At 46.2% G+C, this 18,004-nt stretch overlaps 1 protein-coding gene across 2 annotated transcripts; it reads left to right on the top strand.

Moving 5' to 3' along the window:
* The first annotated feature begins 570 nt into the window (after positions 1-570).
* CDK9 (cyclin dependent kinase 9) lies at positions 571-10,774 on the top strand. 2 transcript variants are annotated; one of them, XM_072632524.1, is made up of 8 exons: positions 571-1,655; positions 1,941-2,643; positions 3,564-3,645; positions 5,542-5,632; positions 6,025-6,191; positions 7,898-8,069; positions 8,728-8,876; positions 9,629-10,774. In XM_072632524.1, exons 2-8 carry the CDS (start codon positions 2,156-2,158, stop codon positions 9,995-9,997), a joined length of 1,518 nt encoding a protein of 505 aa, XP_072488625.1. In that variant the 5' UTR covers positions 571-1,655; positions 1,941-2,155; the 3' UTR covers positions 9,998-10,774. The 2 variants fall into 2 exon arrangements, with proteins under 2 accessions (XP_072488625.1, XP_072488626.1); XM_072632525.1 differs by having other exon boundaries at positions 571-1,024.
* Positions 10,775-18,004: the final 7,230 nt, after the last annotated feature.

Below are 18,004 nucleotides of genomic sequence, written 5' to 3' on the forward strand. Positions count from 1 at the left end.
GGCAGAGAGCACTAGGCTAAGGACTTGGGATTTAATGCTGGAAGCAGTTGTGGAAGCCATTTTGTGTTCTCCAACAGGGAAATGACATAGTTTCAAAGAGGTTATTCTAATAGCCTTTGTAAGAACAGGACAGAGTGAGAATAGAGAGGAAGGCCAGGAAGGAGATTGTTGTAATAATCTAGGTGAAAAGCAAAGATGGCTAGGGATCAGGAAGCTTGAGTTCCTTGCTAATCTCCTTGACTCTTTCTGAAAGGCCAGGAGAGCAGAATGACAGCCCCAGATCAGGGTGCGGAGAGGGAATGCCCGAGCTGGTGGGAGTAGGAGATTAGGGAGGGAAGAAGGAATCAAAAGGCTACTTCAAAGGAGACTGGGCATGCTTTGATGACCAGACACGCCTGGGTTCCAGGCTTAGTGTCTTCCCCTACTAACTGCACGAGCATAGGCAAGCCCCTTTGCTCCTGAGACCTTTCCTCACCTGCAAAGTGGGGGTTTAGTGCATGCACCACTGACTTCACGGAGTGGTGGGAAGCTGTTTGTAGACAAACGTGAGCTATTGTTTCTTGTAATTCATGATCAGAAGCAGTAGGAAGAACAAGTGTAGACAGTTTATGGAAGGGCTCCCAGGGGAGTCACCTCGGGTGAGGGATCAAGGTCTTGGCCAGCGGAGGGCACACACCGTCCCCTGACACGGGAGACTTGGTTTACACTGTGTGGTGGAGGTGGCTGAGGTACTGAGCAGGCGTTTCGGCTCCAGCCCTCCCTCCCGGCTCTCCGGCCAGGGCCGAGTTGGTGGCTGAGCCAGCCAGTGCCCCGGAGGGAGCTTTCCCAGCAGGAGGTGCCCCCCACAGCGGCGCACACGTGGGGAAAGCGCAGGTCTCCGCGGCATTCATTGTTGCTAATGCCAACCGTCCCCAGCCTAGGTCCGGCCCGAGGAGCTCGTCCCCCCGAACGATGTGACCTGGACGGCCAAGTCTGACGGCTGAGTCCGTTTGGAAGGACAGTGAGGAGGTCAGTTTTGGACATGGTGAGTTTGCGAAGTGAACGCCCTGCCCTGGGGGAAACTGAGGCGGCCCAGGCAGAGCGTGTCTCCCTCCGCTCCCCATGCACCCAGAGAAGGAGGAGGGCGAGCTGGCCCTCGGCTCTCCCGGGTCTTTGAGGCCCGAGGGAAGAAGGAAAGAACCCCCCAACCCCCAGGGCTCTGCCCACCGGCCCCCAACAGGCCTCCCCCGCCGATCCCGCCCTCCTTCCGCTCCTCTGGTCTCGCAGCTCCCCCTGGCGGCGATAGGTTGCCATGTCAACCAAGGGAACCGGGGGGCCGGCGGGGGGAAGGCGGCTCCCGCCCCCCGGCTCGGCCCCCGCTCACTCCGCGCCTCCTCCGTGCGCCTCTCGGCCGTTCTCCCAACTCGGAGCCCGAGGGGTGGGGGGAGCGGGAAGGGAAGGGCTCCGCTTGCTCGCGGTCCCCACGACGGCTAAGACCCGGGGGCGCCCCTGGTGCCCTGGCCTAGGGTGCAGAAAGGGAAACTGAGGCACGGCCGGGCGGCAAACGGGACGCACTGAACCGAGGGCTCGATTGCAGACTCCCAGGCGTCCGGGCTCCTGGGCCCACACGTCACTCTTCGCTTTCCTCTCCCCGGCACTTACGGGGGCGAGGGGAGGTGGGGACGGGACCCCCCAGGGGGGAGGGGCCGCGGCTGGGGCTGGTGACGTACCGTGAACCCCCACTCCCCCCACCCCAGCGGGCGGGTCCGAGTCCGGGTCCGGGGCGGAGTCGCGGCAGGTGCGCCCGCGGAGTAGGCGGGCGAGAACGGGCGGCACCTCCCTACCCCCCCCTTTATAACGCGCCCCCAGCCCCTCCCCTCCAGGCTCCCCTCATCGCCCCCACCCCGTCTCGGTGTCCTCTCCTCCTCCTGTCTCAGTCTCTCCTTCCCTTCCTGCCCCAGCCCGGGCCTGGGAGAGGAGGAGGAGAGGAGCGAGCGTCCCCTGGCCCGGCTCTCGCTCCGGTTCCCGGGGGCGGCTCCCCCCGCCCTCCCCTCCCCGCCCCCAGCCCCGCGGCGGCGGCGGCGTCGGAGAAGCCGGAGCCGAGAAGGAGGAGGAGGAGACTGCGGCTCGCCCGGGATCCGCTCCGGAGCAGCTCCGCGGGCTAGCTGCCGGGCCAATGCAACGGGACGGGCCGCCCCGCGCCCCCGCCCCCATCCCGGGGCCCCGCCTTCCCGGCCCCGGAGGTGTTGGTAGTGTTGGCGGCGGCGGTGGCGGCGTTGGCGGCGGTGGCGGCTCTACAGCCCCAGCAGCCCCCGTCCTCCCGGGAACTACAAGTCCCAGGGGTCCCGGCGGCGGCCGCAGGGCGGAAGAGGCGGGGCCGGCACCTCGGGGCCGGAAGTGGCCCGGGAGGCGGAAGTGGCGGGGCCGAGGAGGGGGCTGGAGCGTGGGGGGCGCGGCGGCGGCGGCGGCGGTAGCAGCGGCGGCGGCGGCGGCGGCGGCAGCTGCAGCGGGACCCGGGCCGGGGGCAGCGGGGGCCGCCAGCGGGGCGGCGGGAGGCACCGGCGAGGCCGCCATGGCCAAGCAGTACGACACGGTGGAATGCCCCTTCTGCGACGAAGTGTCCAAGTACGAGAAGCTGGCCAAGATCGGCCAGGGCACCTTCGGGTGAGCGCCGGGACTGGCCTGGCCGGGCCAGGGAGGGGGGTACCGGGGGCCTCCCGAGGCCTCAGACCGAAAGGGACCCTCAGGGGCCGGCCGGGCCGGGGGGCCGGGGCCGGGACCAGAACGGGACAGCCCGCGGGACGCTGGGGAGGGTTAAGGGCGAGGCCTGAGCGAAGCCGCGGGTCCGAGGCCAGGAGGCCGAGGGGCGACCGCCCGCTGGGAAGGGGACCCGAGTCTGGAAAGTTAACAGCCTGACTCTAGAGCCTGGGGCTGGAGGCGGAGCCCTTGTGGCGGGGATCTCGAGGCTGAGGGGGGCTCTTGGGGCTGGGGCCTCGAGGCTGTCCGACAAAGGGAGGCTGGAGGACTTGAGGTCCGGCCCCAGGGGTGAGTCTGCCGGGAACCCTGGAGGTTAGGGCAGCCTGGCCAGAAGCGCTTTGGAGGTAAGGAGGTTCAGGTCGTAGAGAGATAAGAGGCAGGTAGGGGAAATCCCCAGAGACGGTGAAGGGGCTTCAGTTTGCGGGGGAGGAGCTGAACAAAGGAGGCGCTGGAAAGGTTGGAAAGTAAGGGACTTTCAAGATGGGAGTAGATCTGAAGGTGAATCTTTTTGCAGACAGGCTTTTGTTTGTATTTTTCAATTAAAGTAAGGGTATGGTTTGGTGGCAAGCTGAAGGGCTTGGGATTCAGACCACTAATTTATAATGTGATCTTGGGCACACATACTTTCCTCTCCCCCCCCCATTCAGTTTCCTTATCTGTATAGTGAGAGGTTTTTAGAGTAAATAACTTCCAAGCTTTTTCCAACTCTAGTATTGATGTAAGAACCTGGGATAAAGGGTAATTGCCATTTCTGATAAATTCTGGGAGGAGGGTGCTGGGCAGAAAAAGAGCCTGGGTAAACAAACGTGCCATCACTTGGCTTGCAGTGAAGTCTTCAAGGCCAAACATCGACAAACTGGCAAGAAGGTGGCCCTGAAGAAAGTGCTGATGGAAAATGAAAAGGAAGGGGTAAGTGAATGGAGTCTGGTTCCTGAGCTGAAGGGGCCTGTGAAACCCTGGCCCCATTGTCCTCTCAGTGTGTTCAGCCTGTTGTCTGTGATTACTATCTATGGAAAACCTTAAGTCAGCCAGGAGTGTTGCTGTTGACTTTTTATTTTTGAGACTTGTAGGACTGAGGTCATGTAGACTTACTTCACAGTTCCTTCTAACTACATACCTGATTGTTCCTATCTATGCCTCTAATCCTGATTAACACCTCAAAGTTCACTTGATTCTGTTAAATACCTTGTTAACTTTTTCTGGTCCTAACAATCTGTGAACCTGCTCCACCAGAGTCCACACTTATCAGTGGACTCTCTTACTCTACTCTCTTATTCCCCTTTCAGTTGATACTCCTCAACTCCCACCCCTTAAAAAGATTTGGAGTGAGGGTGTGGTAGGTAGGGCAAGAATTCTGATGCTTTAATTATATTGACAAATGAATATTGGCCCCTCCAGGAAAAATTTCATTCCCTCTCCATTTGTTAAGACTTATATAAAAAGCTTGTGAAGAGTGAATTTGGCTAGCAAGAAACTAGGTTGTCAATCCCAAGAAGGAGTGATTCAGAACTTTTATCAGCAAGCATTCAGATATGTCATGGTTTCCTTTATAGAAGTTCACAAATAGAAGGGTGAGCACCTGTGTTTGTATTGTCACTATCCAGAAGGAAATTATTGTCAAGAAACTTTTATCCATTATCTGTTTAATCACAAAGAAATCATTCTAGCCCTGTTAATAGATGAGGTGGAAGGATGAAGCAGTGAACTACTAGATTGTCTAAACTTTTTATCTTGACCACAGCGCAGGGTTCTTAACAACAAGGGGTGGTTATGGGTGATTCATTATTTGTTAAATTGGACACCAGGAAAACGTTTGAGTTCATCAGTATTGAAATGGTTGAGTTGAGATGTTTGGCTCCATTTGGTAAAGAGTGTTTAGAGTCAAAAGAGTAGAGCCTTGTAAGTACTTTGTCATGTTTGGCTGGCACTTTGAAGCCAAATTTTCTAGAATATTTATGAATTCCATAATTCCCCAGATTTCATTTTCCAATTTTAGTCCAGATGTATGTTTGATTTTGAGCTTCTGAAAACACAGATCTAGAATCTTAACATTTATTTGCTGGAAACAGTCTTAGATATCAGCTCCCTCGTTTTAGAAATAAGGAAACTGAGACCAAAAGAAGATTGCTCAAGGTTACACAGAGATGGTACTGGATGTCAAGTGACTTCTAAAGATCTTTCCCCTAATTCAGATTCATTCTAGGTTTCTAAAAGTTTTGTGTAGGGATAGAAGAGCTTTGCAGAAACTACACCTCTAGTCTAGTCAGATGGTAGGATAAAAAATCTTGGTGTTTTTTTTTCCTCTCCTGTCTCCCCATTTATTCATTTGGAAAGTCTATCTCCTGCTTACATAGGAGATGGTACTTGAGTTGGAAAGTCAATCTCCTGCTTACATAGGAGATGGTACTTGAGTTGAACCTTGAAGGAATCTTGCAATTCCAAGAGGTATATGTGAGGAGGGCTAGCTTTCTACCAACTGAAGATGTGGAGGTGGGAAATGGAATGTTATGTAGATGGAAAAATAAAGAAGCCAGTTTTCCTGGAAAAGGAATAATGTGAAATCAGTCTCAAAATATAGGTTGGAGTTAGATTGTGAAGGGTTTTAAATGCTAAATAGAAGAACTTGTATTTTATCCTCATGACAATAGAGACACTAAAGCTTTTTGAGTAAGGAGATGATACTGTTAGATGTGTATTTGAGAAATAAATCATTTTGGCTTCTGTATGGAGGATGGATTGAAATCCAGCTGCCCTAAGTTATGTTACCTTGGTTCTTCATTTTTGCCTGTCTCTTTTCCTGCCCAGTTTCCCATCACCGCCTTAAGGGAAATCAAGATTCTCCAGCTTCTCAAACATGAAAATGTGGTTAACCTAATTGAGATTTGTAGGACCAAAGGTAACTTGTGTTTCTATCTTCTTGTAGTTTAAGGTTTGTTCCTACCTCTTTGTCTCCATTTTTGGAAACTAATAAATCATAAAATCCTGATCATGTTCTATCCTGAGTACTGGTCTGAACTTTTCTTCCTTTGGGTGCTGGCTATTTCCTCTCCCAGATACTGTTTTTCTTGATTTTTATTCATTTGTTTATTGTGTTTCTCTTGCACCAAACATGTCCATGGTGGTAAATTCTTATTGGACTTACATACCTGGTGCCCCCCAGTCAGCATGGTCAACCCTTTGGATATCACTGCTGGGGTTGGTAGGGATTTACCTGACAGTTCCTCTTAAGACTGGTTATGGGAAAGAAGGTTCTGGGTTTTGACCCTTCTGTCTCTCATCCCATCTTAGCCTCTCCCTACAACCGCTGCAAAGGCAGCATCTACCTGGTGTTTGATTTCTGCGAACACGACCTTGCTGGGCTGCTGAGCAATGCCCATGTCAAGTTCACTCTGTCGGAGATCAAGAAGGTGATGCAAATGCTGCTCAATGGTCTCTACTACATTCATCGGAACAAGGTAAGCCAAACAGCCCTTAAAGAGGCCAGGAAGAATTGGGGTAGGGGTGGGACATGAAATGCTGGAACCAAAAGTAGGGGTGGGAATACCTGTGCTGTGAGGGAAGGTAAGGAATGAGCCACTTTTATGCCTTGAACCTTTCTTTAGAGGGAACTTGTAGGTAAACAGAAGGAGATAAGGTTGTTGTTGGGTAGAATCAGATTGTTGTGGAGATCCTTAAATGTTAGATTGAGGTAGTTGTTCAGTGTCAAGGAGGTGTCAAATGCAGGGTTTAGGAAGAGTATTCTGTCATCGAGTTCAAGATGATTTGCAGCAGGAGAGACCAGTTGAGAGGCTGGTGCAGCAGTCCAGTCATGAAATGTTGAAGGGCTCACTGGGATTGTTGGGAGGCCCCAATTTATGAGCGCTTCTTAAATGCTAGAAAGTGGAGGGCAAGGGTGTAGATATTTCAGTGAACTTCCATTCTCTCCAGGGAGATAACAGCATATAACGATGTCCTTTAACTTTATGTCTGTGTTGGTTTCCTTTATGATCTTGTGTGTTTTATACATTTAAAAACATTCTGAGAAGGGATCTGTAGATTTCATCAGATTGTCGGAGGTCTGTGACACAAGAAAGGTCTTCCCCTTTTTTCAGAGTATATGCTAACTGAATGCAGAGGTTTTGGTGGGGAACGTACTAGAAACTAAGGGGATGAGGATAGATTTTATATAGAAGGAGACATGTAAGAAGGTGAGGAGGGAGAGCCTTCAGGCACAAGGTACAGTCAGTGCAGAGGTGCCACCATGGGAGAGAGTGTTGTATGTGAGAGCAGTTAAGAGTATGTGAGGGGAAATAGTGTATAATAAAGCCAGAGGAGTAGGAGGGGGCCAGGTTTGGGGAGAGCTCGAAATGCCAGCCTGAAGTGTTTATATTTGATCTTGGAGGTGTAGGGAGACTTGAGACTTTAGAGAGTAGTGGGATTACCTTGGCAGACTTGTTATTTAGGGAAATCACTTAGACAGCTATGTAGGGGATGTATTGGAGAGGGGAAGAGACTTGAAGCAGGAACACCAATTAGGAAGATCTTGTGACAGTCCAGGAGAATGGTGGTAAAGGCAAAGAGGATGGCAGAGACTGCCTTGGGTTGGAGTGAAAATCCAAGTGAGTGATAACCTAGTAAGTGCTCTCTATGAGAGTTCTTCATATGGACTGGGGTAATTGTGAAAGGCCTAGTGGAGAAGAGTTTGGATTTGATCCTGGCCTTGAAGGATAGTTAGAATTTGTATAAAAGGAGAAATGCTTTTTAAGCGAGTGATGACTATATAAGCAAATAGCCTGTGAGTTTATGGTGATTCTAATTTCAAAAAGTCCATTGGTTTCACCCAGAAATCTCACTACTACCACCTTCCATTAAAATGTCCATTTTTTCACAAGGCCAGGCATTTTTCTGGGACTATGATTTTAAGGAGGTAAGGAGGAGAGTGGAATTCAAATTTCCATAGGAGTTTGGAGAAGAGTGATTGTGTGCCTAAACTAGGGGAGTTGCTGCCTCAGATGGCAGAATGTGGACCAAAGGCTTCCTAAGGCTTCAGTCTTGTACCTTGATGTCCTTTGTGAGTCCATGTCCACTGGACACAAACCAAAGGGCACATTCAGGCACTAATGTGTGTGTATGTTGTGAGTATGTGTGTCTGTGTATCTGTGTCTGTGTGTGTTTTTAACAGATTTTGCATCGAGACATGAAAGCTGCTAATGTGCTCATCACTCGGGATGGTGTCCTGAAGTTGGCTGACTTTGGTTTGGCCCGGGCTTTCAGTCTGGCCAAGAACAGCCAACCAAACCGCTACACTAACAGAGTGGTGACCCTCTGGTACCGGCCCCCAGAGTTGCTGCTTGGTATGGCCCTGTCAGGTGTAGATGTATGGGGATGCTAGGGTGAGGTGGGTGGGGGGTGGTGAAGTGACTTGGTGATGATGTGGAACAGATGACATGGGGTTTGGTATCTGAGAGCACTCTTTCCTATAGTCCTAGAAGCTGTGGTATAATGGGAAGAGCAATGAGAATCTAGTTCTAGTGCTGACTGTTCTACAGACTACCTCTGTGATCTTGAGCAGGTCACTCATCTAGGTTTCCTCTTCTGTAAAATGAGGTCAGACATAACCAACTATAGTGCCTTAAAGTTTGCAAAGTACTTTATATATGTTACCTCATTTGATCCTCACCACCCCTGTGAGGTAGGTGTTGTTATTATCCCCATTTTACAGATGAGGAAACTGAAGCTGAGGGTGATTTACTCAGAGTCCTGTTGCTAATAAATATCTACCCAGGATTTAGACTCAGTTCTTCCTGAATCCAATTCCAACACAACCTACTGTGCCACCTTGTTGCCTCACGAAAGTGGAGCAAGAAGACTAGTTGCATTGAAGGGACAGACTAGAAAACTGATCCAGTCCATCTGTCTTTCTCTTTTCCCAGGAGGTCTGCATGAGAGCTGAGGGGTTTCTGATGGAATAAGCTCCATAACTACAATTGCCTCTTTTGCTCTTGTCCATAGGGGAGCGTGACTATGGCCCCCCAATAGACCTTTGGGGTGGAGGCTGCATCATGGCAGAGATGTGGACTCGTAGCCCTATTATGCAGGGTAACACAGAGCAGCACCAGCTGACCCTTATCAGTCAGCTCTGTGGCTCCATTACCCCAGAGGTAAGTTTCTTTCTCACAAACCCCATAGTCTTTTGGTGTTGGTCTTCTGTCATTTTATGACTGCTACCTTTTTGCTGAGTACTGGAACATCAGTCACCTAAAAATGCAGATGTTACAGCTGTACTCCCATCTCCAACCTTTGGGACACATTCTGTGTCTCAGTAGCTTTTGTGGGCAAAAGTGCACATGGATGAAACCTGCTACCATTCCACCCTGATTACCAAGTAGTGGGTTCACTAGTAGGTGAAGTCTACTTAATTAGAACATAAGTTAGAACACAAAAAATTTTTTTGCCAATCTTCCAAATTTTCACCATGCTTTGCTAATGTCAGTGATCGCTAAAAATAAGCACATTTAACTATTATATTAAGAACTTGATTGCGCATGGCTCTGTGCAGGATGCTAGATGTGGAAAATTGGAAAGACTCGCCTTTTTAGAACATGAGGAACCCAAGAAGAAAGGGTTGTAGCAGGTGACAGAAAAGCTCCCCTAGAGCTCACAGTTTACTTGCCCTCTGTGCTGTGGGGTCTCAGGCCCATAGCTCTTGTTACTACTAGGAGGACAAGCTTTCTCCTTGGTGAGGGACATAGATGACAAAATGACTTCATAGTTTAGTTGAAGAAAACTGGATTAAAATTCTTGGTTTTGGCCCATTTATCTTGTTGGCCTGGCTAACTAACTCAACCAAATTGACACATAAAAGCCCCCTTCCCCCAAGATGGCCATACAAGAGCTCTTCTCTCCCTTGTAGGTGTGGCCCAATGTGGATAAATATGAACTGTATGAGAAACTGGACCTGCCTAAAGGACAGAAACGGAAGGTAAAAGAGCGGCTCAAAGCCTACGTCAAGGACCCTTATGCACTGGACCTGATTGACAAACTGCTAGTGCTGGACCCCACCCAGCGTATTGACAGTGATGATGCTCTCAACCATGACTTCTTCTGGTCAGACCCCATGCCCTCGGACCTCAAGAATATGCTCTCCACTCACAGCACTTCTATGTTTGAGTACCTGGCTCCACCCCGACGGAGAGGTGGTGGGCACATGCCCCAACAGCCAGCCAATCAGAGCCGAAATCCAGCAGCCACTAATCAGACAGAGTTTGACCGAGTATTCTAAGGTCACACATAAGATTGGGCCTTTTTTGGTTTGTTTTTTTATTTTTTTATACATATGTATATATATATGTGACTATTATGTTGCTGAGATTATGGGGCATTTTTAATTGTTTCCCATTGCACATATATATTTTTTTAAACTTTTGCTCTTGGTATCAGGGATTCCAGCTAGCATTTAGCCAGGACTAGAATGGCAAACTAGCTAGCAGGGATGGGAGCTAGACTGATGGAAAGACATTGCAACATCTGCCTACTCCATCCCCAGGACCCACATTTCTAGATGACATTTGGCACTGTCTTCCTCTCTAAAAGAACTATCCTTTTTGAGGGGAGCAGATACAGAGTATCCCCAGGCAGTCCTATTTCAATGTTATCCTAGAAATCCTATAGGCTTCTCTTCTGTCCTCTTATTAGCCAGAGGGTTAGATTATTTTGGGTAACCTTCGAGCCTCTGGTATCAGAAAAATCCCTGACAGTTTTTCTGAGTCTTGCCTATGGAGAGTGTTCCTGTTGATTGATGGGAAAATCAGAACACCAGCCCATTTTGAATCCCTTGGTCCTCCCAACACCCCCCATTGTGTATTCTGGGAGATACTCCATGGAGTGAACCCCTGGGAATCCAAAGGGATCAGTTGGGTCTGGTCCCTCCTTGATCCCACTGTAGTTTGGAGGGCAGAAGAGCAATTTCGGTTTTCTTTTTAGAAGAATTGTATCATGTTAACCTCCATTTGATTTTTGCTTGGCAACACTGGTTATAATTAAAAGTTGACTTTTCTTAGCTGGCTGACTGTTCTGTATTTCTGTTGTACAGATACATAGCTTTCAAACTCTCCTACCTTGTATTAGGCTTTCAAGCCCTATTTGTGATGTTAAGGGCACCGGGGGGGGGGGGGGGGGGAGGTGTAGTAGAAATAGTTCTGCATTAACTCCCACCTGTATGCCCTGGACAACTCACTTCACCTCTCTGCCTCAAGTTTCTTCATCTGTAAAAGGTTTAATCCTTTGCAACTAAGCGTCACAAAAATGGACTGGAGGAAAGATCAAAGTAGAAATGGCAACTGTGCTTCAGAGAGATGACTGATCTGACAAAACTGGCCGTGAGAAGAAGGTAGAGCTGTTCTTCTCATCTGATTTTTGCTTCTGTATGATTTGCCAAGTAGAATGATTTTTGTAAAGGCTATCCTTTATAATAATTACTAATTACTATAATTACACTACTACAATAACAATTATAGCAGTTTCTAATTGAGAATAACTAAGATAAAGGAGATAGCAAGAGAGGACTTGGCTGCCTTTGCGTCATGTCCGTTAACCCCAGTGATCTACATTGTAGTTATTGAAAGACCTGGAAAATGGAATGATTGAGGTGCTGATCTTTGAAGGGCTGAGGAGATAGACAATGCTGCAGATTAGAGAAGGGTAAGTATGGTACTAATTTTAGAAAACTAGGAAGAGACTAGGATCTGCAAAGTGTAGATAGGCCCGTGACCTGTCTTCAGTTATTGAAACTTCTAAAATATAAAGAAAGATTTAGGAAAGAAGGCAAAGATCAATAGCCAGGATGATTTTTAGAACAGGCAAACTTTTCCTTTTGGGAAGAGTAGGGAAGGGAGGGGGCAAGATTTAGGTGGATCAGAGTAAAGCTGTATGAATAATACTAGTGTCACAGCAAAGCTTTTGCCAATCACTTGTGGTATCAAAGGAAAAAGTGGAGATGTGGACTAGAAAATGGTACTGAAGAGAATTCAGAGGTGATTGAGTGACTGGACAAGAAAGAGCAGTCGTTTGTCAGTTGATGTCATCTTGGAGTAAACAGTGGAGTGGCCTGGGAGTTTGCTTGATTCTGCTGTTGAATGTTTTTGTTAATGACTTGATAAAGGTATAAATGCATGCTTACTGTTAAACATAAGACTTAAACACAAAGCTGGGTGGGATAGCTTACGTGCAGGATGATTTAAGTTAGAATTTTGAAATAACAGTAGGATATTCCGTGGAATCTAATAATATGAAATTTGAAAGGACTAATATAAAATCTTAGACCTGAGTTTTAAAAAAAAAGTACAAGATAGAAAAGCATGGCTAGATAATAGTTTGCCTGAGAAAAATGGGGGGTGGGTGCAGTGGTATTCATGAGCTGTAGGATAGGATAGAGATAGGGCATCCAAGAAAGCATATACAACTTTAGGCCACAGTAAGATAATAGCAGAGTCCAGGACTACGACTGCTGCCCTGGTTTTAACCAGACTTGAAATACAATGGGCAGCTCTGGATGCTACCTTTTAGGAAGGAAATTAGAAAGCATCCAAAGGATGGCATCCAGAATAATGAAAGGCATTAAATTAATGCCACCCAAGCAGCACTTAAAGGAACTAGGATGTTTATCCTGAAGAAGAGAAAACAGGATGGTCTTAAGGTAGTTTGAGGGACCTCACATGGAAGAGGGATTATATTTGTTCTTTTAGGCCCATAGGACAAGATTGTTTATGGATAGAAGTAGGAAAGTAAATTTAGGCTTATGTAGAGAAAAACTAAATAATTAGAGTTGTCCAAAAATCCCCAAAATGGACTGACTTAGGAGGAAGGATAGTGGCCTGCAGTAAAAGCCTGATGGTCCCCTGATGGCTCAGTTATAAGTTCTGTGATAGTAGAGATAATTATCCCTGCTGTTTCTCTGTAGGCTGTAAGGATCAAATGAGATAACTGGAGGCAAAATGTTTTTAAATTTCTCAAAGTGTGGTTTCTACTCCAGAAACTGACCTTTTACTAGTATGTGCAGAGAGTTCTCTACTAAGTGAAGGGTCTGCAGACCTCTATGTAAAGCAATTTTTACATGTTGTGAATTTGGCCCCCACCCCAGGCCTGTGGAAGAGGGGACGGGGCATGGTTCAAGGACACATGATAGGCTGGTGACAATCACTGGGGTGGTCCAGGCAGAATGGAGAAGGCAGGTGGCTGCCCAGATTGGGATAAAGGTCAGTCTCTCTAGGCCAGGTCTCAAGCCAAGCCCCTGATCAGAGGTGACAGTCTATCTGCTTTCACCAGAAAGGATGGTTTGGTTTGGTTTGGTGAGAGGGATCTGAGGCTGAGGGGCAGGAGCAAAGAGGGAGAGCACAGTACTGGACAGTCAAGTTAACACAGGTGTTTTTTAGAATGCCCATTTCTTTCAGAATTCCTTCTGTGAAGTTGAATTTGTGTAATATAAATTTACATAAAGCAAGAATTGTTTATATAGTGCTTTAGTGTTTACAAAGCACTTTATAAACTAATTTCGTTCTCCTGACAACCCTGAGAGGTAGGTGCTATTATCCACATTTTACAGATGAGAAAATTAAGGCAGATAAAGGTGAAGTGACTCATTCAAGATCACATATCTAGTGTGTAAGGCCAGTTCTTAACACGGGTCTTCCTGACACCAGGTTGAGCACTTTAGCCACTGCACCATCCAAAACTTTTGCACTTCAAAGCTAGTGGCTATAGTGCTTCTTCTCTCAGAGCCCTCTCACATTTGTATAGTATAGAGGTAAAGGCGTGTTTGTATTATGAAGACCAAGGAGTCCCCAGTGTGCTAGGACAGTGGAAATAATGTGTCATATTTTAAAAGTGATTGCATTTCTTTCCTAATGTAGATGTAGAGAAATATTCCTTCACTCTTGAAAATAGTTGTTTTTTTTTTTATTGTGAAGGAGCAGTTATGGGTCTTTTAGCCCATTTGTTGTGGATTAGGCCTCAGCCATCACACTCAGCTTCAGTTTGGCCTTCCTGGTGTCTCTGTCATCTGTGAGTACAGACATGTGATTCAGTCATGTGTGAAAAACGGTTCCCAGTAGGCTCCTGCCATGGCATGAGACCTGCTCTAAACAGTGCATCAGTTTTGCAGAGTTTTGTGTAGCAACATTACAGTCACTGTGACAATGTTTTGTTTTTATTTAAAGACTGCTATTGACAAAAAAATCCCAGAAGAATCAGAACTGGAGCCCTGCCTACATGGTGTTATCAAAATCCTATCCTGCCTTGGGTTTCAAGGAGTAGGGCAGAAAGACCCCACTGAGGGGGCTGCCTAAAGCCTCAGCCTCACCATCTTTGGTGTCAGTAATTCATAATTTTCAAATTGCCTCCATGTCCATCCTCTAATCATCATTTTTGTTGTTATTTAGTCGTGTCTGACCCCATTTGGGCTTTTTCTGCAAAGATACTGAAGTGGTTTGTCATTTCCTTTTCCAGCTCATTTTTTTAGGTGAGGAAGCTGAGGCAAACAGGGTTAAGTGACTTGCCCAGGGTCACACAGTTAGTGTCTGAACCTGGACTTGAACTCAGAAAGATGAATCTCTCTTGACTCCAGATCTCCCCACCTAGCTGCCCCCATTAGATCTCTCCAATAACCTCACTGGATAGTAATGGTTATTTTGTGCAATAAACATCAAATGTCGAGGCTCAAAGAGACTGGCCCAAAATCACAGAGAGTTAGTGGGAGAATGAGAAACTGCATGTGGTGTTGTGATCCATCCACCTCACCATTTTATGGTTGCCCTGTGAAGGACAAGGAAGGATTGGACCTCTTATATCGCCACCTGTAGATTTTTAGTAAAGAGGTATTCCCTCCAAAGAATCCGTCACAGAGGGATTTTGGAGCACAGGAGTCTTAGGTCGTCATGGGAAACTATCAGATACAGCTACAAAGATTTCTAGAATTGAGGGTGGCCACATCACAAAAGGAGTCAGTGCATTCCTAGGATATGTATCCAAGGATTGAAGTGACATGGGGAATGATACCATGGCCTGGGCTTCAAACACGTGCCTGTGAGAAAGAGGCTTTTAGAAACTGCTAGAAATGCAAGGATCTAAGACAAGTCCAAAAGACTAATGAGGGAAAATGCTGTCCACATCCAAAGAAAGAACTTTGGAGTCTGAACACAGATGGAAGCATACTATTTGCTTTCTTTTCCTTTTGTTTTTTTTTTGTTGTTTCTTTTTTCTCATGGTTTCTTCCATTATTTCTAATTCTTTACATGATGACTAATGTGAAAATATGTTTCATATGAACATATAAGTAGAGCCTGTATCAGGTTGCACCCTGTCTTGGGAAGGGGGAGAAAATTTAAAACTCTGAATCTCATGGAAGTGAATGTTGAAAACAAAAAATAAGTTATTAAAAAGAAAGAAACACTGCTGGAATCCTGAGGCTTCAGGGCCACAGTTTCCAAATTCTGGGCCACAGCTTCCTGGGGCGCTGCATCGAGCATCCTCACGAGGGCGCCACAAGACAGTTAACATTTTTGACCCAACTTCTTAACGAACTATGTCATTTGGCCCTCATTGCTGGGCAAAAGTTCCTGAGACACTCAGAACACCATGAAACAAAAAAGTTTGGGAACTTCTGCCTAGAGGACTAATCCCATAAGGCTGCTGGCTTCCAGGAAGGAGTTAGATTGGCCAACCAACATTGCCCTGAGAGTTTCTTCTTATCAAGTGTGTTCTCATTAGAAGACATTTTTCTCTTGTCTTTGCCACCTGCAATGGGGAGGTGAAACCTCCCATTTCATTACCAGCACCAAATCCTAGCTTAGACCCTCCACATTTGGATCATTTAGACTGTCGCCTTACTAATCTTCTGTCTCTTTCCCTTCCAGTTCTGTTCCAGACACTTTAATCCCGGTACTACTTCATCAGAAACTTTTAATTCAGCTTGGTCAACTCCATTCAGTTTTCAGTTCAACAAATGTCCAAACTGGTATGATAGTTCCCTAAACATAATTTGCACATTCTTACCTGTGCTCTTTTCCTGCTATGATATTTCTTAATCCCTCTTTGCTAATCCAAATCCCATCCATCCTCTTCAAGGCCCAACTGTTCAAATCTGAACTCTTTTCACTACTAGCACAGTCTACAATGATAAGTTTTATAGCACTTAATGTCTGTATTCTTCATCTGACCTTTAAAACTCAAAACAGAAGACCATTTCCCCTCATTTGTATGTCCTATATCCCCAACTGGACTGTAAATTCTCTGAGGCAAAGCAAGTACCATACTTTGTTTCTTAGACATATAATAGTTGTTCAGTAATGATGGATAGGTAAATGTATTCTCCTGGAGGAAGTGAAGTCTGTGCCAGCTAGGCAGGTCTTGGGCAAGTTGAAAACACAAAAGTGGCATGGCAATGGGTAAAATGTCTACTGTCGAGGACGAGCAACCTAATTGATACCAGCTCACTTGCAGGGAGGCAAACTTTTTGATCACAACAACTTCAGAGACCAAGCTACTAAGCCCAAGAAGGGTTGGGGTCTCCACTGAAAAAAGTCACAGTACCGTAATCATAGAGTAAATGAAATGATCCATCTGTTGTGTGTAGATTGGATGCCTGGTATTCTAAGACACTGGAACCTATGCTGTCTTGGAACTGTGGTGTCACCAAAACCTAAGAATAGAGAAATGTGGGTCTGAGATAAGAGCAATGACCCTGACTGTCTTGTAAATTTGAAATTATTATACTATGGATAGACACTTGGTCTCAGAGCAAGAAGATCTGGGTTCAAGTCCCACCCATCCGATCTTGATACATATTCACTGTATGATTGTGGGCAACTTAACTCAATGCTTTAGGCCAGGAGTGCCAGACTCAAATAGAAAGAAGACCACTAATCTGTACTGAAGGATTTCTTCAGGCCTCACATTGAATTAGTTTTAAAATGTAATATTGTTTTATTGTATGTATGTTCATTTTGTTAAGTATTTTCTAATTCCATTTTAATCTGGTTCAGGCTGCACTGGCTGGCCGGTGTTTGATGCCCTTGCTTTAGGCAATTCTCTAAGATGATTGGTGATGTTCTTTGTCCTTTGTTCTCCCAAAGAACCATGACATCAGGGAGATGGTGACATGACTTGAAGTTGACTTTGATTTAAGTGAGGGAGGGCTGTGCAAGGTCACCAGTGAGTCCAGTGGTCAGATATTCATCAGGATGCCTGGAGATAGCCCTGCTCTAAGACAATAGGCCATGGAAGATACTAATTCACTCTGCTCTGGTAGAGGGGAATTCCTTCATCTGAGTGTTCCCTATACTAGTAAAAATCATAAAGTCTAGTTCCTATCTAGTTCGTGTCTGTCTCAGATAATAGCTGAAACCAGAAATTGTAAAACTACTTTATAATAGGTTTGCCTTTGATAATTTGGTGAAACCTATAGCTAGGGGTGGGGAACTTGCGGCTTTATTCTGTAAAATTTGGATCCAGTCAAAAGGCATCATTGGAGACCACAGGTTCCCCACCCCTGCAAGTATAGACCCTTTCTCAGAATGTTTTAAAATGTACAAACTAAAATACATAGGATTACAATGGAAACCAATTATATTGGAATAGTTATCAAAATATTTGTTTAAAAGTTCATGGACCCCAGGTTAAGAACTGTCAGGTTTTTAACCCCAGGAGCTAAAGCTGGGTTAGGAATAAATGTAGGTTAGAGACCAGAAAACTTCCTAGCCACACCTGAGTCATGAGACTTTGGGACAGATTATCAAGGACTAGAATCTTTCTCCCTTGGTTATTTTATAATAACAGCCAACATTTGTATAGCGCTTACTATGTGCCAAGCACTGTGCTGATAAGCACTCTACAATTATTATTTCATTTGGTCCTCACAGCCATGCTGGGAAGTAAGTTCTATTGTTATCCCCATTTTACAGATGAGGAAACTGAGGTGAACAAATTGTTAAGTGACTTGTCTAGGGTCATACAGCTAATAAATGTCTCAATTTGGATCTGAGCTCTATTCTTCTTGACTCGAAGTCCAGCACTCTATGCACTGCACCAACCAGTCTCAAAAAGAAAAAAGGAAGCCATTATTTGAGGTGATTTGGATGTAATCTCTTAAAGTTACTTTTACACTGTGAGATTGTCAATGTGTTTCTCAGTGAGGATTAACTAAGAATGGAAACTTTTTAAACTGAGTAGTTTATTGAATACTTTCTGTCTCCTTGTGACCAGAAATTTACTTTCAGAGCCGTTCCAGTGGGGCCCT

This window comes from Notamacropus eugenii, chromosome 1, assembly GCF_028372415.1.
Source record: "Notamacropus eugenii isolate mMacEug1 chromosome 1, mMacEug1.pri_v2, whole genome shotgun sequence".
Lineage (NCBI taxonomy): Eukaryota > Metazoa > Chordata > Mammalia > Diprotodontia > Macropodidae > Notamacropus > Notamacropus eugenii.

What these genes read in the sequence shown, in the direction of transcription:
- CDK9 (XM_072632524.1), top strand. Translation starts at nt 2,156, where the DNA reads ATGCAACGGGACGGGCCGCCCCGCGCCCCCGCCCCCATCCCGGGGCCC. An exon ending in TGGAAAATGAAAAGGAAGGG is followed by an intron (nt 3,646 to 5,541) that starts GTAAGTGAATGG and finishes TTTCCTGCCCAG; the next exon opens with TTTCCCATCACCGCCTTAAG. An exon ending in TGAGATTTGTAGGACCAAAG is followed by an intron (nt 5,633 to 6,024) that starts GTAACTTGTGTT and finishes ATCCCATCTTAG; the next exon opens with CCTCTCCCTACAACCGCTGC.